The following is a 24821-nucleotide window of genomic DNA, read 5'->3' on the forward strand; positions in this document are numbered from 1 at the left end:
TCTGGGCATGCCTTTGCCTCAGGAATGGCACCATGGAACCCTCACTTCATTCGAACAGACGGATCGTCTGTAAAACCGAACGAGACCATGTTCAAGGATGGTCAGACCGCTATGGCATACTACAGGAGCATGTGGACTCCCAAGGACATTGAGGTAGCCAAGGGTCTATCTCAAAAGGAAGTGTTCAGCCGATTTCCCTTATCTGCCATGGAGGTAACTTCTGCCTCTTAGTCAATAAGTCTTTATACAGTCTTTACACTTAGTTTCTTCTAACCATCTGCTCGGTTTAACCAGTTGTCCTGTATATATCTCTACAGACCCTGTACGGGATGATGGCTATGCAGAAGCGGGTTGAGCTTCTGAACGCCAAGGTTCGTGAGTTCTCTGACAGCCTTAATGCAGCAAACAAGGAGAACGATGCTTTGGCTGCTCAGAAGACCGGGTTGATGGTTCCGCTTGGTAAGGTTGAAAAGGAGAGGAACTCGTTGAGGAAGGAGACCGACTCTCTTCAGGATGAGAGGAATGCATTGCAACTCGAGAAGAGCGTCTGGCATACCGAGCGGGAATCCCTTAAGGCTGAAAAGGAAGAATTGATACGCCTTCTGAGTGATGAGCAATCCGCTCGAATGGCCTTTGAGAAAAAGGCTTTCTCGACACCATTAGTAGGGTAAATGGTGGTATGCTAGCTCTGCATGCTCGGTTTTCCAGAGTTGGGGCCCTCAGATATGCTCAGGGGTTCCGAAAGGGTTATGCCGATCGTGTTCCGGGTGAGGGTCAGACTGGTTCTTCCCCTGATGAAGTTGGCAGGGAGCTGGAGATTGACCCTCCGGGTATTTATGCCGATCCAGACTCCACCGCTGCTGAGGGTATATTTGATGAGTGCCAAGAGATTGCCTCTTCCCGGATCACTCCTACTCCTTCTGCTGCTCTGACTTTGGACATTCTTCCTCTGTCCACCGTGACTTCATTTGTTACTGCTGCTGAAGATAACCCTCAGCGAAATAATTCTTCCAACACTATTGAGGGTAGGACTCAACGGAATAATTCTGTCATTCACCTCGACTCTCCTCTTCGTGAGGATGGTGACACCAACAATAATGAGGAGACCGTCCAGCACCATCAAGAAGTTGACGAGGCAAACACTTCTTAGTTAGAACCTTTTTGATGTATTGACTTTCCTTCTTTTGTATTTTTGCCATCTGTATACCTCATCATATTTGTAACTCTTTAAACTTTATTATTAATGAGATGGCCGACTTCTAATCAAACTCTTTCTGTAAATTCTTTGATTTAATGATCTGATCTGGTTCTTCCCTGTATGTCAGTGGTTAGCTTTCAGCTAATGTCTCACAGCAAAAGTATTTTTTTTTTTTTGTGCAAGTTTTTGGCGTTCGGCTCATAGTGTCAGCTGCCACTTATTTTGCTGAATGGTTAGCGCTCAGGTAGAACGCCACTTGCCACTTTCATTCTTTTATTTCTTTTGGCAAGTTTTTGGCGTTCGGCTAATAATGCCTACTGCCACTTACTTTGCTTAGGTGCCTGGCGCTCGGCTAGAATGCCACTTGCTACTTTCATTCTTTTATTTCTTTTTGGCAAGATTTTGGCGTTCGGCTCATAGTGCCAGCTGCCACTTACTTTGCTTAGGTGCCTGGTGCTTGGCTAGAATGCCACTTGCCACTTTCATTCTTTTATTTCTTAGCAAGTGTTTGGCGTTCGGCTCATAGTGCCAGCTGCCACTTACTTTGCTTAGGTGCCTGGCGCTCGGCTAGAATGCCACTTGCCATTTTCATTCTTTTATTTCTTGTTGGCAAGTTTTTGGCGTTTGGCTCATAGTGCCAGCTGCCACTTACTTTGCTTAGGTGCCTGGCGCTCGGCTAGAATGCCATTTGACACTTGGCCTTTTATTTCTTAGCAAGTGTTTGGCGTTCGGCTCATAGTGCCAGCTGCCACTTACTTTGCTTAGGTGCCTGGCACTCGGCTAGAATGCCACTTGCCACTTGGCTTTGCTATTTTTACTTAATCAACCTCTTAAAGAGGAATATTATTTTTATAAATCTCAGAAACTTGTACATTTGCCTGTATTCAATTGAAAATGAACAAAATTCAATATTGAAATTCAACTTTTTATTGATAATACCTCTTCAGAGAAGTAGCATTCCAAGGCTTGTTAACCAGCCTTCTGGCCATGGTCTCGAAGGTATATGCCCCCTTTCCTATGGCTTCTACAATTCTGTATGGACCTTCCCATGGTGGCATCATCTTTTTGACTATCCCCACCTTCTTTTTCAGAATCAGATCACCCGGTGTAAAGTCTCTGTGCTTTACTTTTTTTTATGGCTATTCGCAACCATCTACTGGTAGGATGTGAGCCTTACCGCCACTGCATCTCTTTTTTCCTCCAACAAATCAAGGTTAAACCTCAACATATTGTCATTATGCTCTCGATTCCATGCCAAGCTTCGAACAGTCGGAACCAAGTGCTCGACCGGTATAACTGCCTCGGTACCATACGCCATGGTGAATGGGCTTTCTCCGGTCGGTCGCCTTGGGGTCGTTCTGTAAGCCCATAGGACGTTCGGCAGTTCATCTAACCATTTTCCTTTCTTTTCTTCAAGCTTCTTCTTGATACAAGCAAAGATTGTTCTATTTGTGATTTTCGCCTGTCCATTGGCCTGGGGGTGACTTACTGCTGCCAGCTTTTGATTAATTCCATATTCCTCCAACAACCCTCTTACTTGCTTACTGTTAAGGTTGGTCCCATTATCCATGACAATTGACCTCGGAACACCAAACCGGCAAATAATATTACTCCAAATGAATCGTCTCACATGAGTTTGAGTAACGCTCTGGTACGGCTGCTTCCACCCACTTAGTAAAGTAATCTATAGCTAGCAACACATACTTGTTCTGAGCTCTTACAGTTGGTAGAGGACCAACCACATCCATCCCCCACTGTGCGAAAGGCTATGGTGTGGCCATTACGTGCAAGTCCTTAGGTGGTTGGTGAATCAATGGTCTGAACCTTTGGCACTTATCGCACCTTCTAGACAATTCTTTCCCATCTTGCGACATGTTCGGCTAAAAGTACCCTTGCGTCATTGTTTTGTGCGCTAAAGACCTCCCCCCTGAGTGGTTTCCACATACACCTTCAGGAATAGCTCGTAGTATCTGCCGAGTCTCTCTGGGGGTGATGCACTTTAAGTACGGTCCGGAAAAAGATCTTCTGTACAACTGGTTATGCACTATGGAGTACTTTACAACATTCAATTTGATTTTCATAGCCTCATCTCTTTGCTCAGGCAGAGTACTATCCCGAATGTAAGTTATGATCGGATTAATCCAGCTTGGCTTATATGGAATAACATTCACTTGCCAAGGATCTGAGCCCGAAGGTTCTTCGAAAATAGATGGCTGGTTTAATATTCCTACTGGAATCACCCTTGCCAATGTTTCTCCAGAACCCGAGGCACTATATGCTAGGCGATCGGCATCCTCGTTATGCTCCCTCGGAATTTGAATGAATTCAATTTTTTCAAAGTTTTTGGCCTCCCGCATAACAGCAGAATGATATGCTTCCATCGTTTAATCCTTGGTTTCATACTCGCCATTCACCTGCCAAACAATTAACTGCGAGTCACTAAAAATAGTCATATTCCTGACCTTCAGCTCCTTGGCAAGCTTAATTCCTGCCAGCAATGCTTCATACTCCGCCTCATTGTTCGTGGCTCCGAATTCAAGCCAAAGCGCTTAACTTAAGGATGTACCTTCTGGCGTCTGCAGTTTGATCCCAATGCCTGCACCCATCTGATTTGAGGATCCATTGATGAAGAGTTTCCATAAGCAACCACGAAGGTCGTCCTCCATGCCCTCTGAATCATATTCTAGTAAAAAATCTGCCACCGCTTGCCCTTTGACTGCTGTTTTGGGTTCGTATGTGATATCAAATGAGCTTAACTCTATGGCCCACTTCGTCATTCTTCCTGAGAAATCTGGTTTGTGTAGGATTATTCTGATAGAGAAAGTGGTTAGAACGATGATATGATGGGATTCAAAATAATGCCTGAGCTTTCTTTTCGCATGCACTAGTGAGAGTATCACCCGCTCTGCCTTTGAATAACGCCTTTCGGCCTCAGTCATTGTCTTGCTAACATAGAACATTGGATATTGCTTCCCTTCTGCATAGCGGATCAAAACACCACTTGTCGCAATGCTGGATACTCCGAGATATAAAAATAGTTTTTCGCCCGGTTCTGGAGCTGACAGGACCGGAAGGTTTTGCATATACTTTTTCAGAGCAGTTAATGCTAGGCGCTGTTCATCCCCCCAAACTTGCCTGCCGTGGCTTCGTATTGTGTCAAAAATTGGTTTACAGCGATCTGATAATTTGGAAATGAACCGGCTCAGTGCAGTGATCCGTCCCGTAAGTGTTTGCACTTCTTTGACTGTCGTTGGCTCGGCATTCTTAGTCAAAGCTTCTGCTTGGGTAGGGCTTGCCTTGATGCCTCTAAGATTAACCACATGCCCCAGGAATAGGCCTGAACTTACACTGAATGAGCACTTGGTTTGATTGAGCTTCATTCCATATTGCCTCAACACATCAAATACGTCTCGTAAATGTTTCACATGGTCAACTTTCTTCTTACTTTTTACCACCATGTCATCAATGTAAGCTTCCACTATTTTCCCTATTTGTCCCTTAAAATTTTGCTAATAAGTCTTTGGTAAGTTGCTCCGGTGTTCTTCAGTTCGAATGGCATGACTTTGTAGCAATATGTCCCACGTTCGGTAACGAAAGAAGTTTTTTCTTCATCAGCATGGTCCATGGGGATCTGATTATAACCTGAATAAGCATCTAAAAAGGTCAAATGTTCATATGCAGTAGTTGCATCCACCATTTGATAAATCTTTGGCAGCGGGAAGCTATCCTTCGGGCAGGCTTTGTTTAAATTGGTGAAATCAATGCACACTCGCCATTTCCCATTCTTCTTCTGCACAACGACAACATTTGATAACCAGTCAGGGTAGTAAACTTTTCTTACAAACCTCGCATCAAGTACCTTGTCAACCTCCTCGGCAATGATCCGGTTGTGCTCGGGAGCAAACTGTCGCTGCTTCTGCTTTACAGGTTTTGCATTGGGATTAACGTTCAAGGAGTGACAAGATACAGAAGGATCGATCCCTGGCATGTCTAGGAAACTCCATGCAAATACATCTGCTGTAACGACCCGGTCATTTGCATTCCGTTCCTTTTTTCCTGAAATTTTACGAATGAATTTTTTTCGTTTAATTTTCTTTTCTGAGCTTTGTTTCGTGTCGCTGAGTGTCATCTTGAGTGCTCGGAATTGGCTCCTGAGACTCTTTTCCGTGGATTGACAACTTCTTTTGAGGACCGAGTCATTTTCGCATTTTTCGTTTTTCGACACTATGCGCTATTTCGTCCTTTTCCCTATTCTGTCTTATCTCCGTTTGTCAGTTTTTGGCACAACCTCACTTCTCATGCTTGGAGTTGGGTTTTGACTTCACGTGTCTTCATCTTGAGTGGTTTCCACGAAATACGTATCTTTACTTTTTCAAGAAAGTACTCTAGTTGCTCCCGGTGTCCATAGGGGCATGGACGCAAAGTTCTTTGAAATTATTTTATTTTCTTGGGGTGTTTTTCGCAAATATCTTTTGAAGATATTTTATTTCAGGGGTTTTTAAGAAAATATTTTTGGAAGATATTTTCATTCTGGGCCATAAGTGTAGTTTTCACTTTTAGGAGGGGCCATTGTGCAATTAATGAAAGTTATTATAAAATGTCTTGTTTTGAGCCTGGATCCTCGTACGGGATTCATTTTCACATTTCGTCGAGTTGTGTACTCTTGGAATTTCCTCCTGGTCGATGTTTTCCAGTTTTAGGGTTTTTGACTCCGGTTTTCGCCAAACTTGTTTTGGGCATAACTTTCTGCTCGGGACTCGGTTTATGACGTTGTTTCTTCCGTTGTTCATATTTTATCATTTTGAATCTTTTTTGTTCACAAAGTTTTGCCATTCGAGTGCATCTACTCAAATTTTACATTTTTTGACCCGGCGAGGCCCGTTCGGGGCACTTTTTGAGATTTCTATAAAAGGGGGGTGAGATATTTCATTTTTCATCTTCTCCCCTCTTCATGCACAACCTGGAGCTCCCATGGCAGCCCAAGGGGTGCTGCCATCTTCTCTCTCCTCTTTTGGTTCACTTTTCCATGATGGAAAGTCTTCGGCCTTAACGTTTATTGTTCCCCTCGCCGTGCTCTACCTTTCCCCCATATTAGAATTCAGTTTTGACTATTTCTTGAGTTTGGTTTTGAGTTCAAGTTATGATTTTGATGGGGCTTTCATGTGGGTTATGTTCACGGCGTTGTCCTCGACAAAACCTAGTAGTTTCGTCGGATTCGGAGCCGTTCCATTTTGATGGCAATTGAGATTTTCATCTCAAATTGAGGTAGGGGATGTTTTAGGTTTAAATTCTTGTTATATAGCATGCTTGTGATGCTTATACTACTTGTTTGCATGATTAAATATAAAATCTAGAGATTTTATTATTTATTTTTCTTGTACGGGATCTAATTTTCCCGGTTGCTCATGACTTGGTTTAAACATGTAGCATGATTTTATATTGCCCCTTGATATGCTCATTGTCATGTATTAAAATTGGAACATTTGAATAAGTATTAAAGATTTTATTTAATATTTATCTTAGGTGAAAGATTAATTCACATGGCCTTAACTAGCTTAAAATCAATATGTGTTAGCATATTAAATTAGGCCTTAATATGCTCTCCAACATAGTTGAATTTGAAAGTACTTGGAGGTGTTTTGAAAATTAGTAATTATTAATTAATTTGATTAATTAATTTGCCCCAAGTGCACTATTCACTCTATTTAAATTCCGACTTGATATTCTTGATTTACCTGCCATATAACTTCACATATATTTGATTTAGAATATTTGGTTAGGTTTTGAAACCTTTTATTTAATTAAATTTCATGTTTAAGATTTAATCCTCCTGGTGATATACAACTTGGAATTGTATTGTGGCATGCTAGACAATTAAGTTTTGGTATGGTTGTTCACATGTATTAAATTGGGATTTATTGCATGAGAATTGCAACTTTTGTTTTCTATTTAACTTTAGTGAAAGTTTAATTCACATGGTCTTAAATTGAATGAAATAAGCTTCTAATGTGATATTACATTAGTCCTTGGCATGTTCTCTAAGATATGTTAAATTGAGAGCATTTGGTTAAGTTTGAAAATCTAGAGATTTTAATTAAAAGAATTAATTAAAATCTATTTTGTGGTCCCATTAGCTTAATTAAGATTTTAACTTGATATTTGTATTGGCCATGACTTGTTTACTAGTATATATTAATTGTGGACCATTTGAAGTTGCTTTAGAACCTTGGTTATTAAATTAGCATGACTTCATTAAAGTTCTACCTTATTGCTCTAACAACCTCATTGAGTTTTAGAATGGATATAGGTGATGACCATGCCATGTCCTTTAACATGTATTAAATTGAGGTTATTTGAAATTAGATCAGAATCTAGAGAATTTAATTGTGTTTATCTATTTAAATTCTATCAATTTGCTCCATGATTTAGTTGTGTTTTAGAAGTGGTTTCTATATTCAAATCATGGACTTGGACTTGTTGTATATTCATTTTGTTATGTTTTGAACATTGGATAACATAGTTACTATGTTTGTATTCATGAAAATATGTTTTCCTTATTGAATATTTTTGTTGCCTTATGTAATGATTTGCACACTTCGTGTTTAACATCTTTCATGCATAGCGTGTAATGAATCGCACACTGAATATTCGACATTCATCATATCATATTAGTTGTGGATTTAGAGCATGTATTGTATAGGTTTCCAAATTTGGTTGTGCGTAGTAGATAGTTGATTATCTTGCATATTCCTGTTGATATATGCGTTGTTGAACAACTTGTTGCTTTTGGAAACTTGGGGATGTCGTTGTTTGACTATGGCTAGGACGTGGTTCTAGTACGGGGGATAGTCCCTCTATATATAGTCTAGTGCGCGCATAGGGAGGTTACCCATGGGCTAGTAACCCTAAAGTAACTATGTTGTCGGTCTGATCCGGCGTGACGTCCGAGTATCCACTTTGTTTGATTTCGCATTTCATTTTCAAGTTGATAACTAGATGATGTTGTAACTTGTTGTTTCTTATTTGTCATTCCATTTTAAGTTATAGGATGTTAACTTTGCGAAATTGTGCTTTATGCGTTGTATTGGAAGTTCCAATGTTGGTAAAATTGCAACGATACTGAAAATCGTGTTTTGACGTTCTAATAATGCTTAGGATTAATCCTATTGATTCATTTATAACATAGACGTCAGGTGGCACGAACCACTACTGTTATTTTGCGCTTTAGATTCTAAGTTGATGGCTTTGAGAACTTAAACCTTGTTGCATTGTATAACATGCTCTTTTGTTGTTGAATTGCATGGATAATGTGATTCTTGTTAACTTATATTCAAATATGCTTTTGTTATGTTGTATGGATTACTCTAGACCTAGTTCAATTGTATTGAAAATACAATTCATGTTAATATATGCTCAAGCATTCTTCTTGTCGTGTTCTTTAGATTATCCCAACCATGATTCGTTTCATACACGTATGTATGTCATGATTCGTATTGCTCAGACTCTAAGGTAGCTTAGGATGATCCCCGAGTCTCACTTGGACATAGACGTTAGGTGGCATGAGCCCCTTTAACATGTTTCACCTTAAGGTGATAAATTTGTAAAATGCTAGGTTGATGCATGCTCATCTCCTATGAGTAGCTTTATGTTACTCACCCCTACGATACTGGGGCATATTTCAGGTACGAAGACTTGGTTCGTGAAGCCTACCATTCCTTGGATGTCAAGTAGCTTTCAAGTTTCCATTTCATGCAAATGTTAGCATGAAATGTCATTTTGTAGACTTGTATGTCAAAATATGAATGTTTGATTCCATGTATGTAATGTGTACTTAAGTACACTCCTTTCAATGTATTTGATATGTATGAGATGAGGCCGGAGGCCAATGACATGTATATTGTATTCTATGCAACTTTTTAACTTCATGAAATGTTATGAAAAACTTGAAAAATCGCAAGTCATTGCTTCACCACGGTTGCATCGGGTGTGGGAATTCCATTTTCATTCTTTTATAGGGTCTTATTAATCTTGTATGAAGTGTGGCCATGGGCCAAATAGTCATTTGATCCCGTTTTGCATTTTTGGATTCCATGTTTTCCATTCCAAGTCCATTTTTGCCTTTTTGCCTGTTGAGGGGTCGGATTTTGCATCGGCTATATTTTTAAGCCATGGACTATTGTAGCGTGTCTAAATAGGTAAGTTACGTTTGTGTGCATAGTCGTTTCTGGGCAAAACCTCATCGTTTGTGTTTTGAGCCTCTTGTGAATTCATTTCGCATTTTTTTTGCATATTCTGATCTAGGGGCATTACGGACCTTTCACCTCAATTTTGTTTTCTTCTATCAATATGGTCGCTTAGAAAATGTGATTTTAGGGGGGGTTTCTTTTTTGTGTTTTTTCAGAAAATGTCGTCTTGGTGCCGGAAATCGATTGCAAAGTTTAGTTTTTCTGTTTTTTTTTAGCAGCTTTTTGGACCTCCATGACCAGATTTCATGGAGGGGCATTTCGGGCATTCTACATTGCATTTTTTTTGAATTCTCTTATGTACCACGTAGAAAATTCAATTTTGAGGGGGGTTTCTTCTTTGTGTTTTTCCAGAAAAATTCATCGACTTGCCCATTTTTACTGTTTGTTCTGGCTATTTCTGGAAAAAATGCTTGTAGCAGCTTTTTGGGTCCATCTTGACCTAGGCCGTTCAAGGGGCATTTTAGGGACTTTACATCTTATTTTTTTTGGTTTCTTCTGCACAGTTGGGTAGAAAACGTAATTTTAAGGGGGTTTCTTCTTCGTGTTTTTCCATAAAAACTCGTTTAAGGGTCCGTTTTTAGCCTCGGTTCTGGAAAAAAATTTAATTGGAGCTTTCTGTCAAAACACTATTCCTGCCCAGATATTTGAACCCGGAAAATAAGTCTAATTTTTTGAAACTTTGAGACTTCATATCTTCTTTGTCTCGACTCCAAATCAAGTGATTTTTGAGTCTAAATTTATTAGTTTTTACTTATCTATCCAACGGTATTCACGGTTGCATCTAATTCTATCTAAAAAGACTATTTTACCCCTTATAAAGTACCCTTGCCGCACTGATTTTAAACCCAAAAGTTGGTTTTTATGAAACTTTGACGTGTCATATCTTCTTCGTCCGGACTCCGAATCAAGTGATTCTTGAGTCTAGATTCATTAAATTTTCCCAGTCTATCTAACGGTATGCTCAGTTGCATCCAATTTTGTCTGAAAAGACCTTTTTACCCCTTGCGAAGTACCCTTGCTGCATTGATTTCAAACCCAGAAATGTGATTTTTATGAAACTTTGGAGTTTCATATTTTCCTCATCCGGACTCCGAATCAAGTGATTCTTGAGTCCATCTTGATTAGTTTTTCATTGTCCTTCTAGTGGTGTGCTCGGTGGCACCCGAGTCCATAGTTTTCAGAAATGACTATTTTGCCCCTGGGGGCTTATTTGTCATATTTTTGGTCTTTTACTTCCGCGTCAGTTCTCATTGAGTTCCATGACCTCATGGAAGGTCATTTTGACTTCTTAGAGTCTTGTTTTCTATTTTTGCTTCTGCATATCGGATCCGTTATCGGGTCAATCTTCGGTTCATCACAGGACACGCTGGCCTAAAAACCAGGGTCATCACATCTGCGTTTTGAGATAAGAAATTAACTAACTCCTACTTATCCTCCTTAACGAGTCATTCCCCCACTCTGGTTGTTCATTCCGGACAGAACTGATCGATCTGCACATCAACTAGGGGTTCTTTAGTCAAGTCCTCTGGCTCCTCCTCCCCATTCTGCTTGGAGGGAGGCTCCTGTAATTGCTATCTCGGACTTGCTGAATGAATAGGAGCTTTCCCTTTTCCGGCATGTTTTAGTGTTACTGAATAACATTCTTTAGATGCAACCTGGTCCCTATGAATGTCAATCACTTTGGTCCCGTCTGGCCCTAGGCATCTCATTACCTGATGCAGAGTGGAAGGAACACCTTGAACTCTATGGATCCACCCTCTACCCATCAGAAGATTATAAGAGGGATGAATTTCAATAACCACAAAGGTTTCCATCAGAACCCTCTCGGCAGCATGTACCGCTACCTCCACCGTACCGACGGGCTCTACTCGTTTTCCATCAAACCCTAGTAGAGGATTCCCGGTGGATTTTAGCCGATCCTGCTTAATCTCGAGCCAATCAAATGTATCCCTTGGCATGATGTTCGCACTACTTCCAGGATCAATCAGAACTCTGCGCACCAAGCATTTAGCCACTATCAAACTTACGACCAACGGATCCTTATGAGGGATCTGAACACGCAATAGATCTGTTCCGTCAAACTTTATATGCGCTGATGCACTCTATTGGTGCAGAGTGTTTACACTGCCTATCCTTCTCTTCATCTGTGCCTGGCGAAGGCGTGTTCGAAGCAGTTCATCTGACTCTTCAGCAGGCTCAGGCCGACCATGAATTGCATTGATTATTCGAACTGGTTGCGTGTTGTGAGAATTCGACTTCTGATTCCTCTTCACGTACTCCATTGGTCGATTCTGTTCCACCGCTGGGCCTTAAATATAACTTGCGAACTCCCCTCTGGCTATCAGTGTCTCTACCTGTCTCCTTAGGTTCCTGCATTCGTTAGTCTGATGGCCAAAGTCAGAATGAAATGCACAGTGCTTAGACTGATCCCTCTGTTCGAGGGGTTGTCTGATTGGTAAAGGAGGTCGAAACTTATCTTTATTTTCTTGGTACAGTCTTGCTAAGGTAACTTTCAATGGAGTAACTAGCTCTTCCTCTCTGGGCCTCTTCTCAGATTTCCACGAGGAGCGCTGTGGCTGAACCTACTTTTGTCTGATCTTTGCTTTGGTCTTTTCTTCCGTGGATATGACGGATGTCTTCCGAGCGTTTGCCGCCTCTTCTTCTTCCAAGCGCACAAATCCATCAGCTCTTTCATTAAGTTCATCCATAGTTTTCGGAGTGTTCACCACCAAGCTTGTGTGGAATGGGGTGCCACAAGTCATGGCCAGTATAAATGCTTAAACTGCCATTGAAGGGTGACATTCAATCACCATGCTCTTGGTAAGGTTAAACCTAGTTAGGAAAGCCTGGAGACGCTCATCAGCATGTTGCTTCATTGTGAATAGGCTCAAAATGTCCTTCGCTGGACGCTTATTTCCATAATATTGGCTTATGAACCAATCACATAAGCTTCGAAAACTATCCACTGAGCCCCTCGGCAGGTTCTTGAACCAATTTAGAGCTGGTCCAACTAGATTCGTAGGAAAGCACTTGCACATCAAAGAGTCATTCTCAGTGTTCAGAGCCATTTTCAACTGGATGTGATACACATGATCGATTGGATCAGTCATTCTGTCGAATGGAATGAAAACGGGCATGGAAAATTTCCTCGGACTCGGAGCATTCAGAATCTCATCAGTGACCAGTGAATTAACCGTTCGAGCTGCTGAATGGAGTGCTTCATTTTCCCTCTGGAACCCCGCGGTTGCTCTCTGGTCTACAGATCTCCTCTCTGAGCCGTGATAGTCGAACGTCGTCATGGAAGGCCGATAAGTCGGATCGAATGATCTGTCCTCAACAAAGTCTCTGCGCCATGGAAGCATAGCTTTATGATGATCCAACTCTATTGCTTCATCTCGGCTGAGTGTTTCTTGATGTGGATCAAAAGTCATTGCTTCGTTTTGCCTGATCTGCTCATGCCGGGGATCCACGTGAGTCGATCCTTCACGATCATCAATACGACGAAGATTTGGCGACAAACCGTCTGGTCGGATTTCCTCGCTGTGAGGATCTATCAGATTGTTTCCGACCTCCTCGCCGTGATGTGCCGCATCGGTACATGCACCTTCTTCTCCTACCGGGAGCGGTCGCTGATTTACTGGAGCTTCTTGACGCTGCATTTCAGTCCTTAGATCTGCATTTTCTCTTCGGAGAGCTTCGATCATGCTCATCAACTCATCAAGTTTCACCTGCTAGACGTTCTCTATCGTATTGGAGTTCTCACCCCCTATCATGATTCCGGATCGAAGCAAAGGCATGAATTACGAACTCCGAAATAGATCTGAGCGTCACTGATGCAAATTCTATTAGATCTGGGCTCAACTTCACCGAATCGTGGTCACCGTTTGCTAGATCTGAACTTTTCTAGCTTTGAACTCACCGGATCTGACTGCAATTGAACAAATCACAATTATGTCATTCTAAAGCAAATGCCTCAGAATCCACAATAAGAAAGAATTCTCTCTGAACAAACTACAATCTCACTGATCTGGATTCAACTTCTAGAAATCAAACTGTGTGCTCACAAACTTAATTGAACTAACATGATACTGATCAGTCTCGAATCGATCTTCTTCGTCGTTCCCACAGATGGCACCAATTGAAGATGTAAGAAATTCTTTCTCCTTTCTCTCTCTAGAATTCTTACACTTCAATAGAAAAAATCCCCCTTCTTATCCACCCGTAATGGTCCATTTATAGACCATTACAAATATTGTCACTAACTGATTACATTGGGCCTCTATTCAAGGGTTTTCTTCCTTTTGGGCCTGACTTTCCAATGGGCTTAAACTTCCTCAGTGGATCCTCCAAGCTCGGCCCATTCCGTGGTGCTTTTGCATGGGCCATACTTCAATTGTTCAACCCGATCCCATGCCAGCGAGCTATAACCAGCCCATGCCACTTACTGCATCCTCAGTCTTCCTTCTATTATCTCTAAAGAACCTCTAGAGACATGCCTTTTTGAAATGTATAAAAATTGTGATTTTGACCTTGAAAGCTTCAAAATGAAATAAACTCTCTAATGGACTCCTTAGCTAACTTGGAAGGTAAAGAGATGGTGATTTTTAGATGGAGATGGTAAAGGTTATGTTCTCTAATGGAACGTGATGAATAGGGGTGTGTATTGATGCATAAGGGTGGAGTAGCGACTTATAGGTTTCGACAGTTGAAGACTCACGAGCATAACTACCTTACTCATGACTTGGAGTTAATGAGAGTTGTGTTTGCTTTGAAGCATTGGAGACACTATTTGTATGGTGAGAGATTTGAGGTGTTTTTGGATCACAAGAGCCTCAAGTACCTTTTCTCCCAAAAAGACTTAAATAATAGGCAGAGGCGATAGGTTAAGTTTTTAGAGGATTATAATTTTGACTTGCAGTATCTTTCGGGCAAGGAAAATGCTGTAGTTGATGCCTTTAGCCATAAATCTTGTGGGACTTTTGCTAGTTTAGCCATTCAAAAATGGAAGATGCTTAAAGACTTGGCCCAGATGGGATTAAATTGTCTTTATGATGATGATGGAAGTGAGTTAGTATTCTTATTTAATCTTGTGGCTCAGCCTATCCTTGTCGAAAGAGTGATTAAGTAACGAAGATAGGATCCAAATTTGGACGCCATTCACACTTTGATCTCTAGTAGTAAGACAGTGAAGGATTGGACCATACATATAGATAGAGGTCTACGATTCATGGGTTTGATGGTTTTTCCCACAGGTTGTCATGAGGACGTTTTAGAGGAGTTTCACACATCACATTTTGTAGTTCATCTAGGTCGTACTAAGATGTATCACAATTTGAGACATCAGTATTGGTGGAGTGGGATGAAGAAGGATGTAGCATAGTTTGTGGCTAGATGCCTCAACTATCAGCAGGTGAAGGTTGAGCACCAGAGGCCAACTGGGTTATTGCAGCCAAAACTGATAGCACTATGAAAATGAGAGCATATTGCTATGGATTTTGTGACAGGCCTTCCTAGGTCACGGAGAGCGAATAAGGCTGTATGGGTCATTATTGATAGATTGACCAAGACGGCTCACATTGCACTTTAGTACGACATTCTATTCATAGACGGATGGCCAGTCGGAGCGTACCATCCAGATTTTGGAGAATATTCTTTGGGCATGTGTACTTGACTTAAGTGGTAGTTGGGACAATTACCTACCACTTATTAAGTTTGCCTACAATAACAGTTATCATGCGAGTATTTAGATGGCTCCATTTGAGGCATTGTATTGTACACCTTATAGGTCTCCTGTTTATTGAACTAAGGTGGGCGAGACAGCCGCCTTAGGACCCCACATTATACTCTAGACTACCGAGAAGATTAAGTTGATTAGACAGAGGTTGCTTACGGCTTAGAGCAAATAGGAGAGTTATGCAGATAGACGGAGACGGTCGTTATCCTTTGAGGAGTGAGACCACGTCTTTCTTCGGGTTTCTCCATAGAAGGGGTTGATGATATTTGGGAAGAGTGGCAAGTTATCGCTATGATTCATTAGACCTTTTGAGATCTTGGACCGTGTAAAGATGTTATCTACAGCTTACGCGCATTGCCACCGCAGATGGATAGAGTCCATAATGTTTTTCACGTATTGATGCTACAGAAGCATGAGCCAGTTCCATCTCACGTTTTGAGTTAGGTTAAGGTTGACATTGATGAGGATGTTTCTTACGAGCAGGAACCAGTTTAGATCCTTGACATACGGCAGAAGGTGTTGAGGAACAAGACGATACTGTTGGTAAAGGTTCAATGGAGCACGGAGTTGTGGAGGCTACTTAGGAGCTTGAACAAGAAGTTTGTTCCAAGTATCCAGGGTTGTTCTCTGCCCCAGATATGGCTTGACTTCGGGGATTAAATCTTTTGAAGTTGGGGAGATTGTAGTATTTCTCATTTTTCCATTTTCAGGGTTTTATTAGATTTTTTTTTCGAAATTATTTCGTTTCGCCTCGTTTTGCATATCGGACACTGTGGGGTGTGTCGAATGGGTTTCAAGAGTCGGTTGAGGTATTTTTTTTCAAGTTCAGGACTCTTAGATATGCATCATTGGCAATTTCGGCATTTTTTTTTTATTTTTCGGGCCGGGATGTCCCGGGCAGGACCCGCAACCGGTTTTGTCATGCACAGGGATTATTATTCAAGGCCATTGCATTTCATACATATTTATTTGGTGCTTATTTATGTGGTTATGTGGTTAGAAATGTGTGGTTGTAATGTGATTAGTTTATATATATATATATATATATATATATATATATAACAAAAATGATATTCCCGTGGGACCCACCAATGGTTATAGTCATTACTAATGACTTTATTACCAGACCATTTTTTTCCTTTCATCTTTCTGCGTATTCTCTCTATCTCTCTGCTACTTTCATTTTTCTTTTCTTTTCAGTCTCCAAGGCTTGATCTACACAATTCCACTTAAAATTTGACTTTGCCACTGAAGGCAAAGTCAACGAGCACAACAAGAGCTTCTTTTTTATTGGTAAATTTTGTTAAAAGGCATGCTCAATTGGTGTGTCTATTTTATAGTAGTTATGGCTATTTGCATAAAACGTGATAATTGTGTTTCATGCGATATATGTGTTGATATACGAATGCTTATATGAATTTTATGAAGAAGCATGCTTAATACTTGATTGTTGTATGCTTTATGTGATTATTTTCATGACTATGAAGTTGAAAAGATGGAAATTGATACGTTGAATTATCTTTCAAATATGTGAGCATGATGTAGATGAAATGTATAAAACTTTACGTTGGCATAATTGAGACATTCATGCATGTACATTGGGCATGAATGGGAACTTGGTTTTGAAAGGAATGAAAATTTTGTTTTGGGAAAAATATTCAAAAAGTGGTTTATGAAAATCCGGGTGCCTAGGAGTTGCCTAGTGGTCCGTGGCATTAGTGTGACCTAGAGGGAACTAGGGAGGGACCCTAGCGTGGATGAGCTACCTAGGCCCCAAATGACGCATTGGAGTTGCCATGTGGTCAGGGATAGCTAGCCAGCCCTTCTTTCATGGCACCATAGAGTTGCCATGGGTCGGGTTACATTAACGGTTTGAAATGGAAAAATGAAAAAGTTTTGGGAACGGGGAGCGACATTGGCATATCATTGCATTCCATTGGCATGGCATGACTTATCTATGATTTAGTTGATTTCGTAGTTATTTACGTTGTCTCCCAAAATTGCATGATCCTGTCTTCCCTTATTATATGCTTTGTTTAGATTCATGGTGTCATTAAGAGGTGTGTCTTAGGCACCTCCTACATAGCCATTATACTCACCCCTTCTTTATTATTTTCAGGACACGGGAAGGAAGTGATGGACGATGTTCCATCACAGGCTTAGATGGGAGTAGAAGGTTATTTTTGCTATCTTTTGTAATTAAATCCCATATTTTTTAAAAGCATTAACATGAGATGTTTAAAATTGTAACTTGTGGCCTTGTAATTGCAACTATAATTCATTGTAGTATTTTTTATATAACTTAGACTATTTTGCAAATGGCCATTGAATCATATAAGAACTTATATTGTTACTCTTGAATAAATAGGATGGAGATGAGTTCTTTTGAATGCTTTCATTATTGACGATGGTTGGGTCGTTATAATGTTGATGAGAATGGAAATAAGAAGAAAAGGAAGAATCCTTCTCCAACTAGAAAACTTTCTCCAAAATTGGTATCTTGAACCCGGTTTGGTTATCTGTTTGTATTTCTTTCCTTGAGTGTCAAAACAGCTCAATTCGCAACCAAGTTGAAAGGATATTTGAAGAGTTACAAATTTATATTTCATGAGGATTTCATAAATGTGATACCCCTAATTTCGGAACACGGGTTGATCAAATCTATGCACAAAATTAAGGGATATCAAAACAATTAAAGTATTTCAAACAAGCACAGAGTACAAAAAGAAAATAAAAAGAATAAATAACTCGCTGAACGAAAATCTATTAAATAATAAATTTTCATTAATAATTCTCCAAAGGTTACAACTCGGGAATCCCGTAAATCAAGGACCCCTAAACATAATCCACTAATCCAGTGAACTTTAAATTAAGTCTATCATCTAACAATAAGAAAATATCATATATTGAAATAAGAAGAAAGAATGGATAAGTCCTCCAGCTGCGGATCCTTAACTTTGAGACTTGAACTTTTAATAACCTGAAAAACAAATCGTGAGTTAAACCTTACGAGCAAGCTCTCTCTACTTGGTCTCTGAAAACCAATAAAAAGATCATTTCTGACCAAATCCAATCCTAATAAAGCTTTTATCTTTAATGCACCATGATATGCATATATACATAATTTTATATACTACATTAGTCATATCTATTACTAGGTTCATTAAATTCAAAACTATTAAACAATGATTAAATTAACAATCATTCCTAAACCAATCCACAATTCATATTTCTTTTAAAAAGAAACTCCATTGACCATAATTCCATTATAGTCAATTGTTTAATCATTTAAACAATCAATTATAATAAAAGGAAAATTATATTAAATTTCAAATCCCGATAATGATTTTTATTCACTAAATCACACAGCCAATATCTAGGCTTTGACAAATCATCCATGTCTCTCCCAGTATTATTTTATTGCTATACATAAAATAATATACTAACCTTTAAGCACTAGATTATTCTAATGTACTCCTAATTCAACTGATACACACAATAACCCTAGATGGAATTTTAATCATCTAGCACATAGCAATTTAATTACGCTTTGGCAAATCAACCATACCCTTATAAAATATTTATTTATATATTGGTAACTCAACCATGCCTCCTTAAGTATAATTATTTATACTTTGGCAATTCAACCATGCTTCCCATGTATGTATTCTATTCATACAAATATTTTATGTATATTTATTCATACATTTAATCAGCAACTCATCCATGCTTCCCATGTATGTATTATATTCATACAAATATTTAGGTAATATTTTTAATCCTTTGGCAATTCATCAATGCCTACACTTTGACCATGAATCACTTTAAATTTAAGAATACGCTAAATCATACATAACCAACTCATGCATATTATACGCATATTATTAATTTAATAATCAACCTATCAAGATATACCAAATAAGAATGATAATATTAATCATCTTAAATGATATATATATATATATAGATAGATTCATCCTTCCCTACAACTCATAAACGAATTAAACTATATATACACATATATAAATAATTATATATATATATATATATATATACACTTCCTTCCATAACAAATTATTAATTTATTATATTTACACAAATTAATGCTACTAAATATGTCAGAAATAGTTTCCCCTAAATACTCCATATCGGTTTAAATAGTTTTCCGACACCGTCTCACTAAAACATAAAAATGTCCTAGTAGAATCAGAATCTGATAATGAAATTAGTACCATTGGAAAGAGGACGAAAAATCCTTGAATTTGAGCTTAAGAATGACCCAATTTTGATTTAAGATGACTAAGTTATGACCGTTTTAATTTTATGTCACAAACAGGCAAAATAATTGGCTGAGCTCAAACACTACTGTGAGCGCGCCCACACTGGATTGGCTCACTTGAGCTCACACAAATGCACCCACACCAGATTAGCTCACTTGAGCTCACATGTATGTACCCACACCAGATCAATCTTCTATTGACCAAACCTAATCCATGGTCCAGATTCACATGCACACTCTTTTGTGTACACCGTAATGCACCGAATTATTCTAATATTTAAACTATTCCAATGGCCCAGATTAGTGATGTAACCTCTTACCATGCATACTACCACACTAGATCATACCTCGAAACACTGAATCCATCTCTTGGTTTATGCACCGATTCACACAGAGTGCATAGAATTAATTTAAAATTTAATAAAAATAATTCTAAAATAAATTCCAGAATATATAAAAAAAAAAAAAAAAAATTACAAAACAAATTCTAAAAATATTCTGAAAAATACAGAAAAATTCCAGAAAATATAAAAACCCAAATTAATCCCCTTGGGTCACAGTTCCAACTATACATTGATTTTTAAATATATATAAAACACCTACATATACAAATAAAATCCAATAATCCAAAATTAAAAATATATAATAATTCATACTTTTAAAATAATCATATATAAACATGATTTAATCAAATAAATTAACTTGATGCTTTTAATTAATCCAAATTAATAATTTAATTAAAGCCATAATACTCAAGGTGAAATCCTTATGGGTTCTAAGAGGAAAAATAGAGAAAACTCGCCTGAAGGTTTCCTAACGAAACCAACGCTTCAAGCCTTGATTGTTTCTTCCAATTCTAGCATCCTCTTTCTCAGATCCGGCATCCTCCTTGTCAGCCATCTTTTCTTCTTTCTCCGCCTCTCTTATTTTTCTAACGTGACAAATTCTTATCGATAAAACCTTAACTGTATATATATACACATTGATACCTAATCCTATTCCAATAATAACTATTAAATAAAATGAAACTAATAATCATTAACTAATATATATATCTAGACACACATATTATATATAATATATTTACGCATATTATATTCCATAAATAATTATTAATTAATTAAATCATATATACCTATATATATCCATAAATATATATATATCTATATATATAGTCTTCCATAATACTTATTAATTAATTATATTTATGTATAATTAAATATATATTTATAATTATACAAAAAATGATAATTTAAATAATCATAAAACCATGGGCTTTATTAATTAACCCAATAAGGCTTCATTCAAGCCCAAGACTATATCCTTTGATTCAACTTTCCTTAAACCCAATCCAATTAATTTAAATAAATAAAATAATTAAATAAACACTTAAATTTAAAAAAACTAAATACACTAAGCACACAAACAAAACAATAAATTACAACTAAGTCATGCCATACTAATAAAATTAACAAGCCAACAATTCAATCAATAATTAAGCGCACACACAACAATCATCATATCAATAATTCATGAAATATAAATAAAATAAAATAATTAATCTAAGCACTCAATAAAACAAATCAATTAAAAATTAAAATAAACGCAATTAATTCAAATTGAATCAAATAAATTATTTAAAAATAAAATAAAAGTAATTAATTCCAATTAATAAATCCTTATTACAATAAAACAACAGCTTACCTTATCAAAACTGGGCTGGAGTCTATACGAATTTTGTAATCCTTATTTGGCAGAATTTCCATATATGTCTTATAATGAAAAATGGAACTTTGGGGCTGATCTTCTCTTATTTAAATGGAGTTCTCTACACCATTAGGAGCATCATACAAAGGAGCTAGAGGCTGAGACCAGAGGAGAAGCATTCAGAAGAAAGAATGATCGATTTATAGCGGTGAAGATGTCTTCTTCAACCATGAAGAAGTCTATTCTAGTCATATTTGGCTAAAAGCTTTGCTAGGGCTATGACGTAGCCCTAGCTTAGCACCATTGGTTTTATTATATTTATTTATTAGAGAACAATTATTTTCATGCATGATTGTGTTAACAATAGGATTTTTACTTGACTTTTCAATAAAATTCGGTTTCAAAATTTTAATTCAATTACAAAGTATTTTTCTATCTTGTCTTAGATATTTAAATCTTATGATTGAACACAACTTATTTACTTCTTGTAGTTGTGAATACGATTGTTATGCAATAGCTTTTCACTAAATATAATAGTAGGGATTTGATGAATTATGCCTAGAAAAGATAGACCATACTACACCTTCTTCTAACTAAATTAATACGTGCTTTTAGCAATGATTAATTCCTTATGCATGTTTTATATATATCTAATAAACTGATGCAATTGATTGGTGGTGCCATGTTAATGGTGAAGTCATATCCCTAGTTTCCTCTCTCTTATTTTCTCTCTCTAATTTAATCATTGTTTTTTATTTAATTTTCTACTTAGTTCATCTGGATTAAATCCATTCTGTCAGCTGTTGTTCTCAATCAGGTTTTCTATGAAATTAAATACTATCATTCGATTTAAACGGCTACTTGAACAAGTCCTTGTCCTTTCAGTGCAAATTGTGCATATTATATAACTTCGCATTAATCATGATTAGTCTAAGATGTATTGCACATCGATGAACAACTTGTTTTATTCCCAACTGTTTGAAGTTGCAAGAACATTGTATTGCAGTCTAAAACTGCACAAAATCAACACATCATTGCCTTACCCTTGCCATAATATCATTAATAACGCTAAATCCCCCATCAACAGCTAAATTATGTCCAGTTACATAAAGGGATTCATCTGAAGCAAGGAAAAGGATTGCCTCTGCAACGTGCTTAACCTTCAACACAATTCCCTTTAGACTAGACATGGCAGAAGTCGCGGCCTCAATACCACATGGTTCCCCATTTTTCACCCCACATGCCATTGCCGTGGCAACACCAAAAGGGGAAACACAGTTGACCCTAATCCCATGCTTCCCAAGTTCACTTGCAGCTGATCGAACCAGGCCTATTACAGCATGCTTAGAAGCTGTGTAAGCATAGGGACCGCAGCCACCTAGAGTTGCTGCCATGCTACCTGTGCAAATGATTGAGCCGCGTATATTCTTTGCAACCATGGCTTGAGCTGCATACTTGATTGCTAAGGCTGAACCACGTAAATTTATGGCAATGGTATTGTCAAACCCCTCCATATCCATGTCCAGGATGCTAACCAGAGGACCCATGATTCCAGCATTACTAAGTATTATATCAAGTGTGCCGTACTTGTGTATGGTGTACTCCACAGCTTCCTCCACTTGCTTTTCATCTCTCATGTCACAGTGCTTATAAGTAGCTTTCTCTGGACCTATTGAAGCAACAACTTGAAGTCCCAATTTGTCTTGAATATCAGCAATAACAACAAAAGCTCCATTCTCTGCAAATAGCTTTGCAGTGGCCTCACCTATGCCACTGGCTGCCCCTGTAATTATTGCAACCTTACCTTCTAACCTGAAAAATATTAAGCAAGACTATATTAAGCCGAAGCTAGCCTAGTTAATTAAGATCGATAGAACATTAAACATAGATTAATTTATACCTTCCCTTGGACATTGAAAGGGTCTTGCAACTTGAGTTTTTTCTTCAAAAAGGGTTGCAGAGTTTGAATTTCTAATTTGGTGTATGGCTTTATATATACAACCTTTTACTTCATTTATTTTTTGTGCATGGATTCAAAGAGTATATAACTTCTTGTCTCTTTTTGAGAGGCCGGACATCGGAAGTAATGTTTGTTTTAGATATGAACATTGAGGTATTGTCTTTTCTTCGACGAAATTATTCACAGTTTTGATAGGTAGAATATATGGAACAAATCAAGCCAAAGGAAACACTCACTGCAGGACTCGTCTGTTTGCAGGGCCGGCTCAATCACTAGAAGATTGAGACGTTTATTGCCTAAAGCATCTAATACAAAGACCCCCTCCTCTCTCTATGTATAACAAAATGGTTAGTTAGGTTCGTATGTTGGCTGAATTTCATTATAGGTTTTCTTGATTAGTCAAAAATCAGTTGAAGCCTGCAACTGAAATTGAATAAAGTGATCTGAAATATAAAAGACACCTCAATCATGCCACTAATTCAAGCAGTATCTGGTCTCAATTTTGCGACAGCCAATTAATGTTCATACAAACATTACCTAATGTTCTACTATATACTAATGCCTAGACACCCCAATTACAGCTCGGCTTAGCATATGCTTTTTAAAATGCAATATGTCAACTTCAGTTGTAGATACGCCAAAACAACTGGCATATAAAGCTTACTTTTTTATGTAGCGCCAACATTACAGCCATCTAGAATAGACTGATTGAGACGTTTAAGACAACGATTTGCATCCTCAATGTACACCATGATAGCGAAAGCAAAACATGAAGCTCGCCGGAAAAATGATCTTGAAGGTTTCTTTCTGCAACCCTTGTATATAATCTTTTGCCTCCCTTGCATCGCGGGGCCATAATCACCTTTTGTTCCTTTTCGGCTTCAATTCATCCGAAGAAAAAGACGACATATATATATATATATGCTATGCAACCTTTGATAAAATGAACACTCAAACTAACGAGATATCCTTATAATATTAAATTTAATTATTAGATTAAACCACAGTCTGTGGCCGGCCATATGTTGTGATTAATTAATCAGGATCAGCACGAAGATGTCCTACTCACAATTCGTAATAAACCAGCCCATTTCATGATAACTATACTATAAGATGTGCGTAGCGAAATGGTTGTGAAATATAATATAGATAAGAAGAATGATAAATAGATTTAACTTGCTCATTTATCCAATTTTACTTATTTTAATTTTACCGAAATAAAAGTAAAATTAAATTCACAAAGCAAAATTAAAGTGCAAGTAAAATAAACAAAGTTTGAAATATGACATTAGGATTTTTAGCGAGGAAACCCCAATTGATAAAATAGACCAATTGTTGTGGAAAAAACCTGGTGAACTGTACAGTTCAAAACAAAACGATCCACTATGTTTGAAATAAAGTACCCTCAACTTTGACTCAGGCTCACACCCTATCGTTGTACCAAAAACCAATCGCTGACAATCCCTGGCTTTGCGACTCCCCCGTCCAACAGCTCTCGACTTTAGCCTTACTCTTGATCTTTGTAGAAGAGTTGCAGGTAGATCAAACAACACTCCACGAATGCTTTGACTCTTTCAAAGTGTAATCGCTTTATCCCTGTTCTTTAAGATTTGAACTTTGATAAAAATAAATAGATCTGCTTCTCTAATCGTTGTAGATGCAATATTCAATAAACTTTTAATACGATCACGTTTTGA

General features: G+C 38.0%; 2 protein-coding genes across 2 annotated transcripts; both read right to left on the reverse strand.

Moving 5' to 3' along the window:
• Nucleotides 1–11015: 11015 nt before the first annotated feature.
• LOC132306045 (uncharacterized) lies at nucleotides 11016–11726 on the reverse strand. The gene is made up of 2 exons (XM_059803241.1): nucleotides 11568–11726; nucleotides 11016–11495 (listed from the first exon to the last, which is right to left on the reverse strand). Exons 1-2 carry the CDS (start codon nucleotides 11724–11726, stop codon nucleotides 11016–11018), a joined length of 639 nt encoding a protein of 212 aa, XP_059659224.1.
• Nucleotides 11727–22067: 10341 nt separating this feature from the next.
• LOC132310069 (short-chain dehydrogenase reductase 3b-like) lies at nucleotides 22068–23577 on the reverse strand. Its single transcript, XM_059808310.1, has 2 exons — nucleotides 23065–23577; nucleotides 22068–22976 (listed from the first exon to the last, which is right to left on the reverse strand). Exons 1-2 carry the CDS (start codon nucleotides 23076–23078, stop codon nucleotides 22196–22198), a joined length of 795 nt encoding a protein of 264 aa, XP_059664293.1. The 5' UTR covers nucleotides 23079–23577; the 3' UTR covers nucleotides 22068–22195.
• Between the last annotated feature and the right edge of the window lie 1244 nt (nucleotides 23578–24821).

The sequence above is a fragment of the Cornus florida genome, unplaced genomic scaffold (genome assembly GCF_030987335.1).
Source record: "Cornus florida cultivar Cherokee Brave unplaced genomic scaffold, ASM3098733v1 CherokeeBrave_3.0.0_Hap2_Chr05, whole genome shotgun sequence".
NCBI classification, from domain to species: Eukaryota; Viridiplantae; Streptophyta; class Magnoliopsida; order Cornales; family Cornaceae; genus Cornus; species Cornus florida.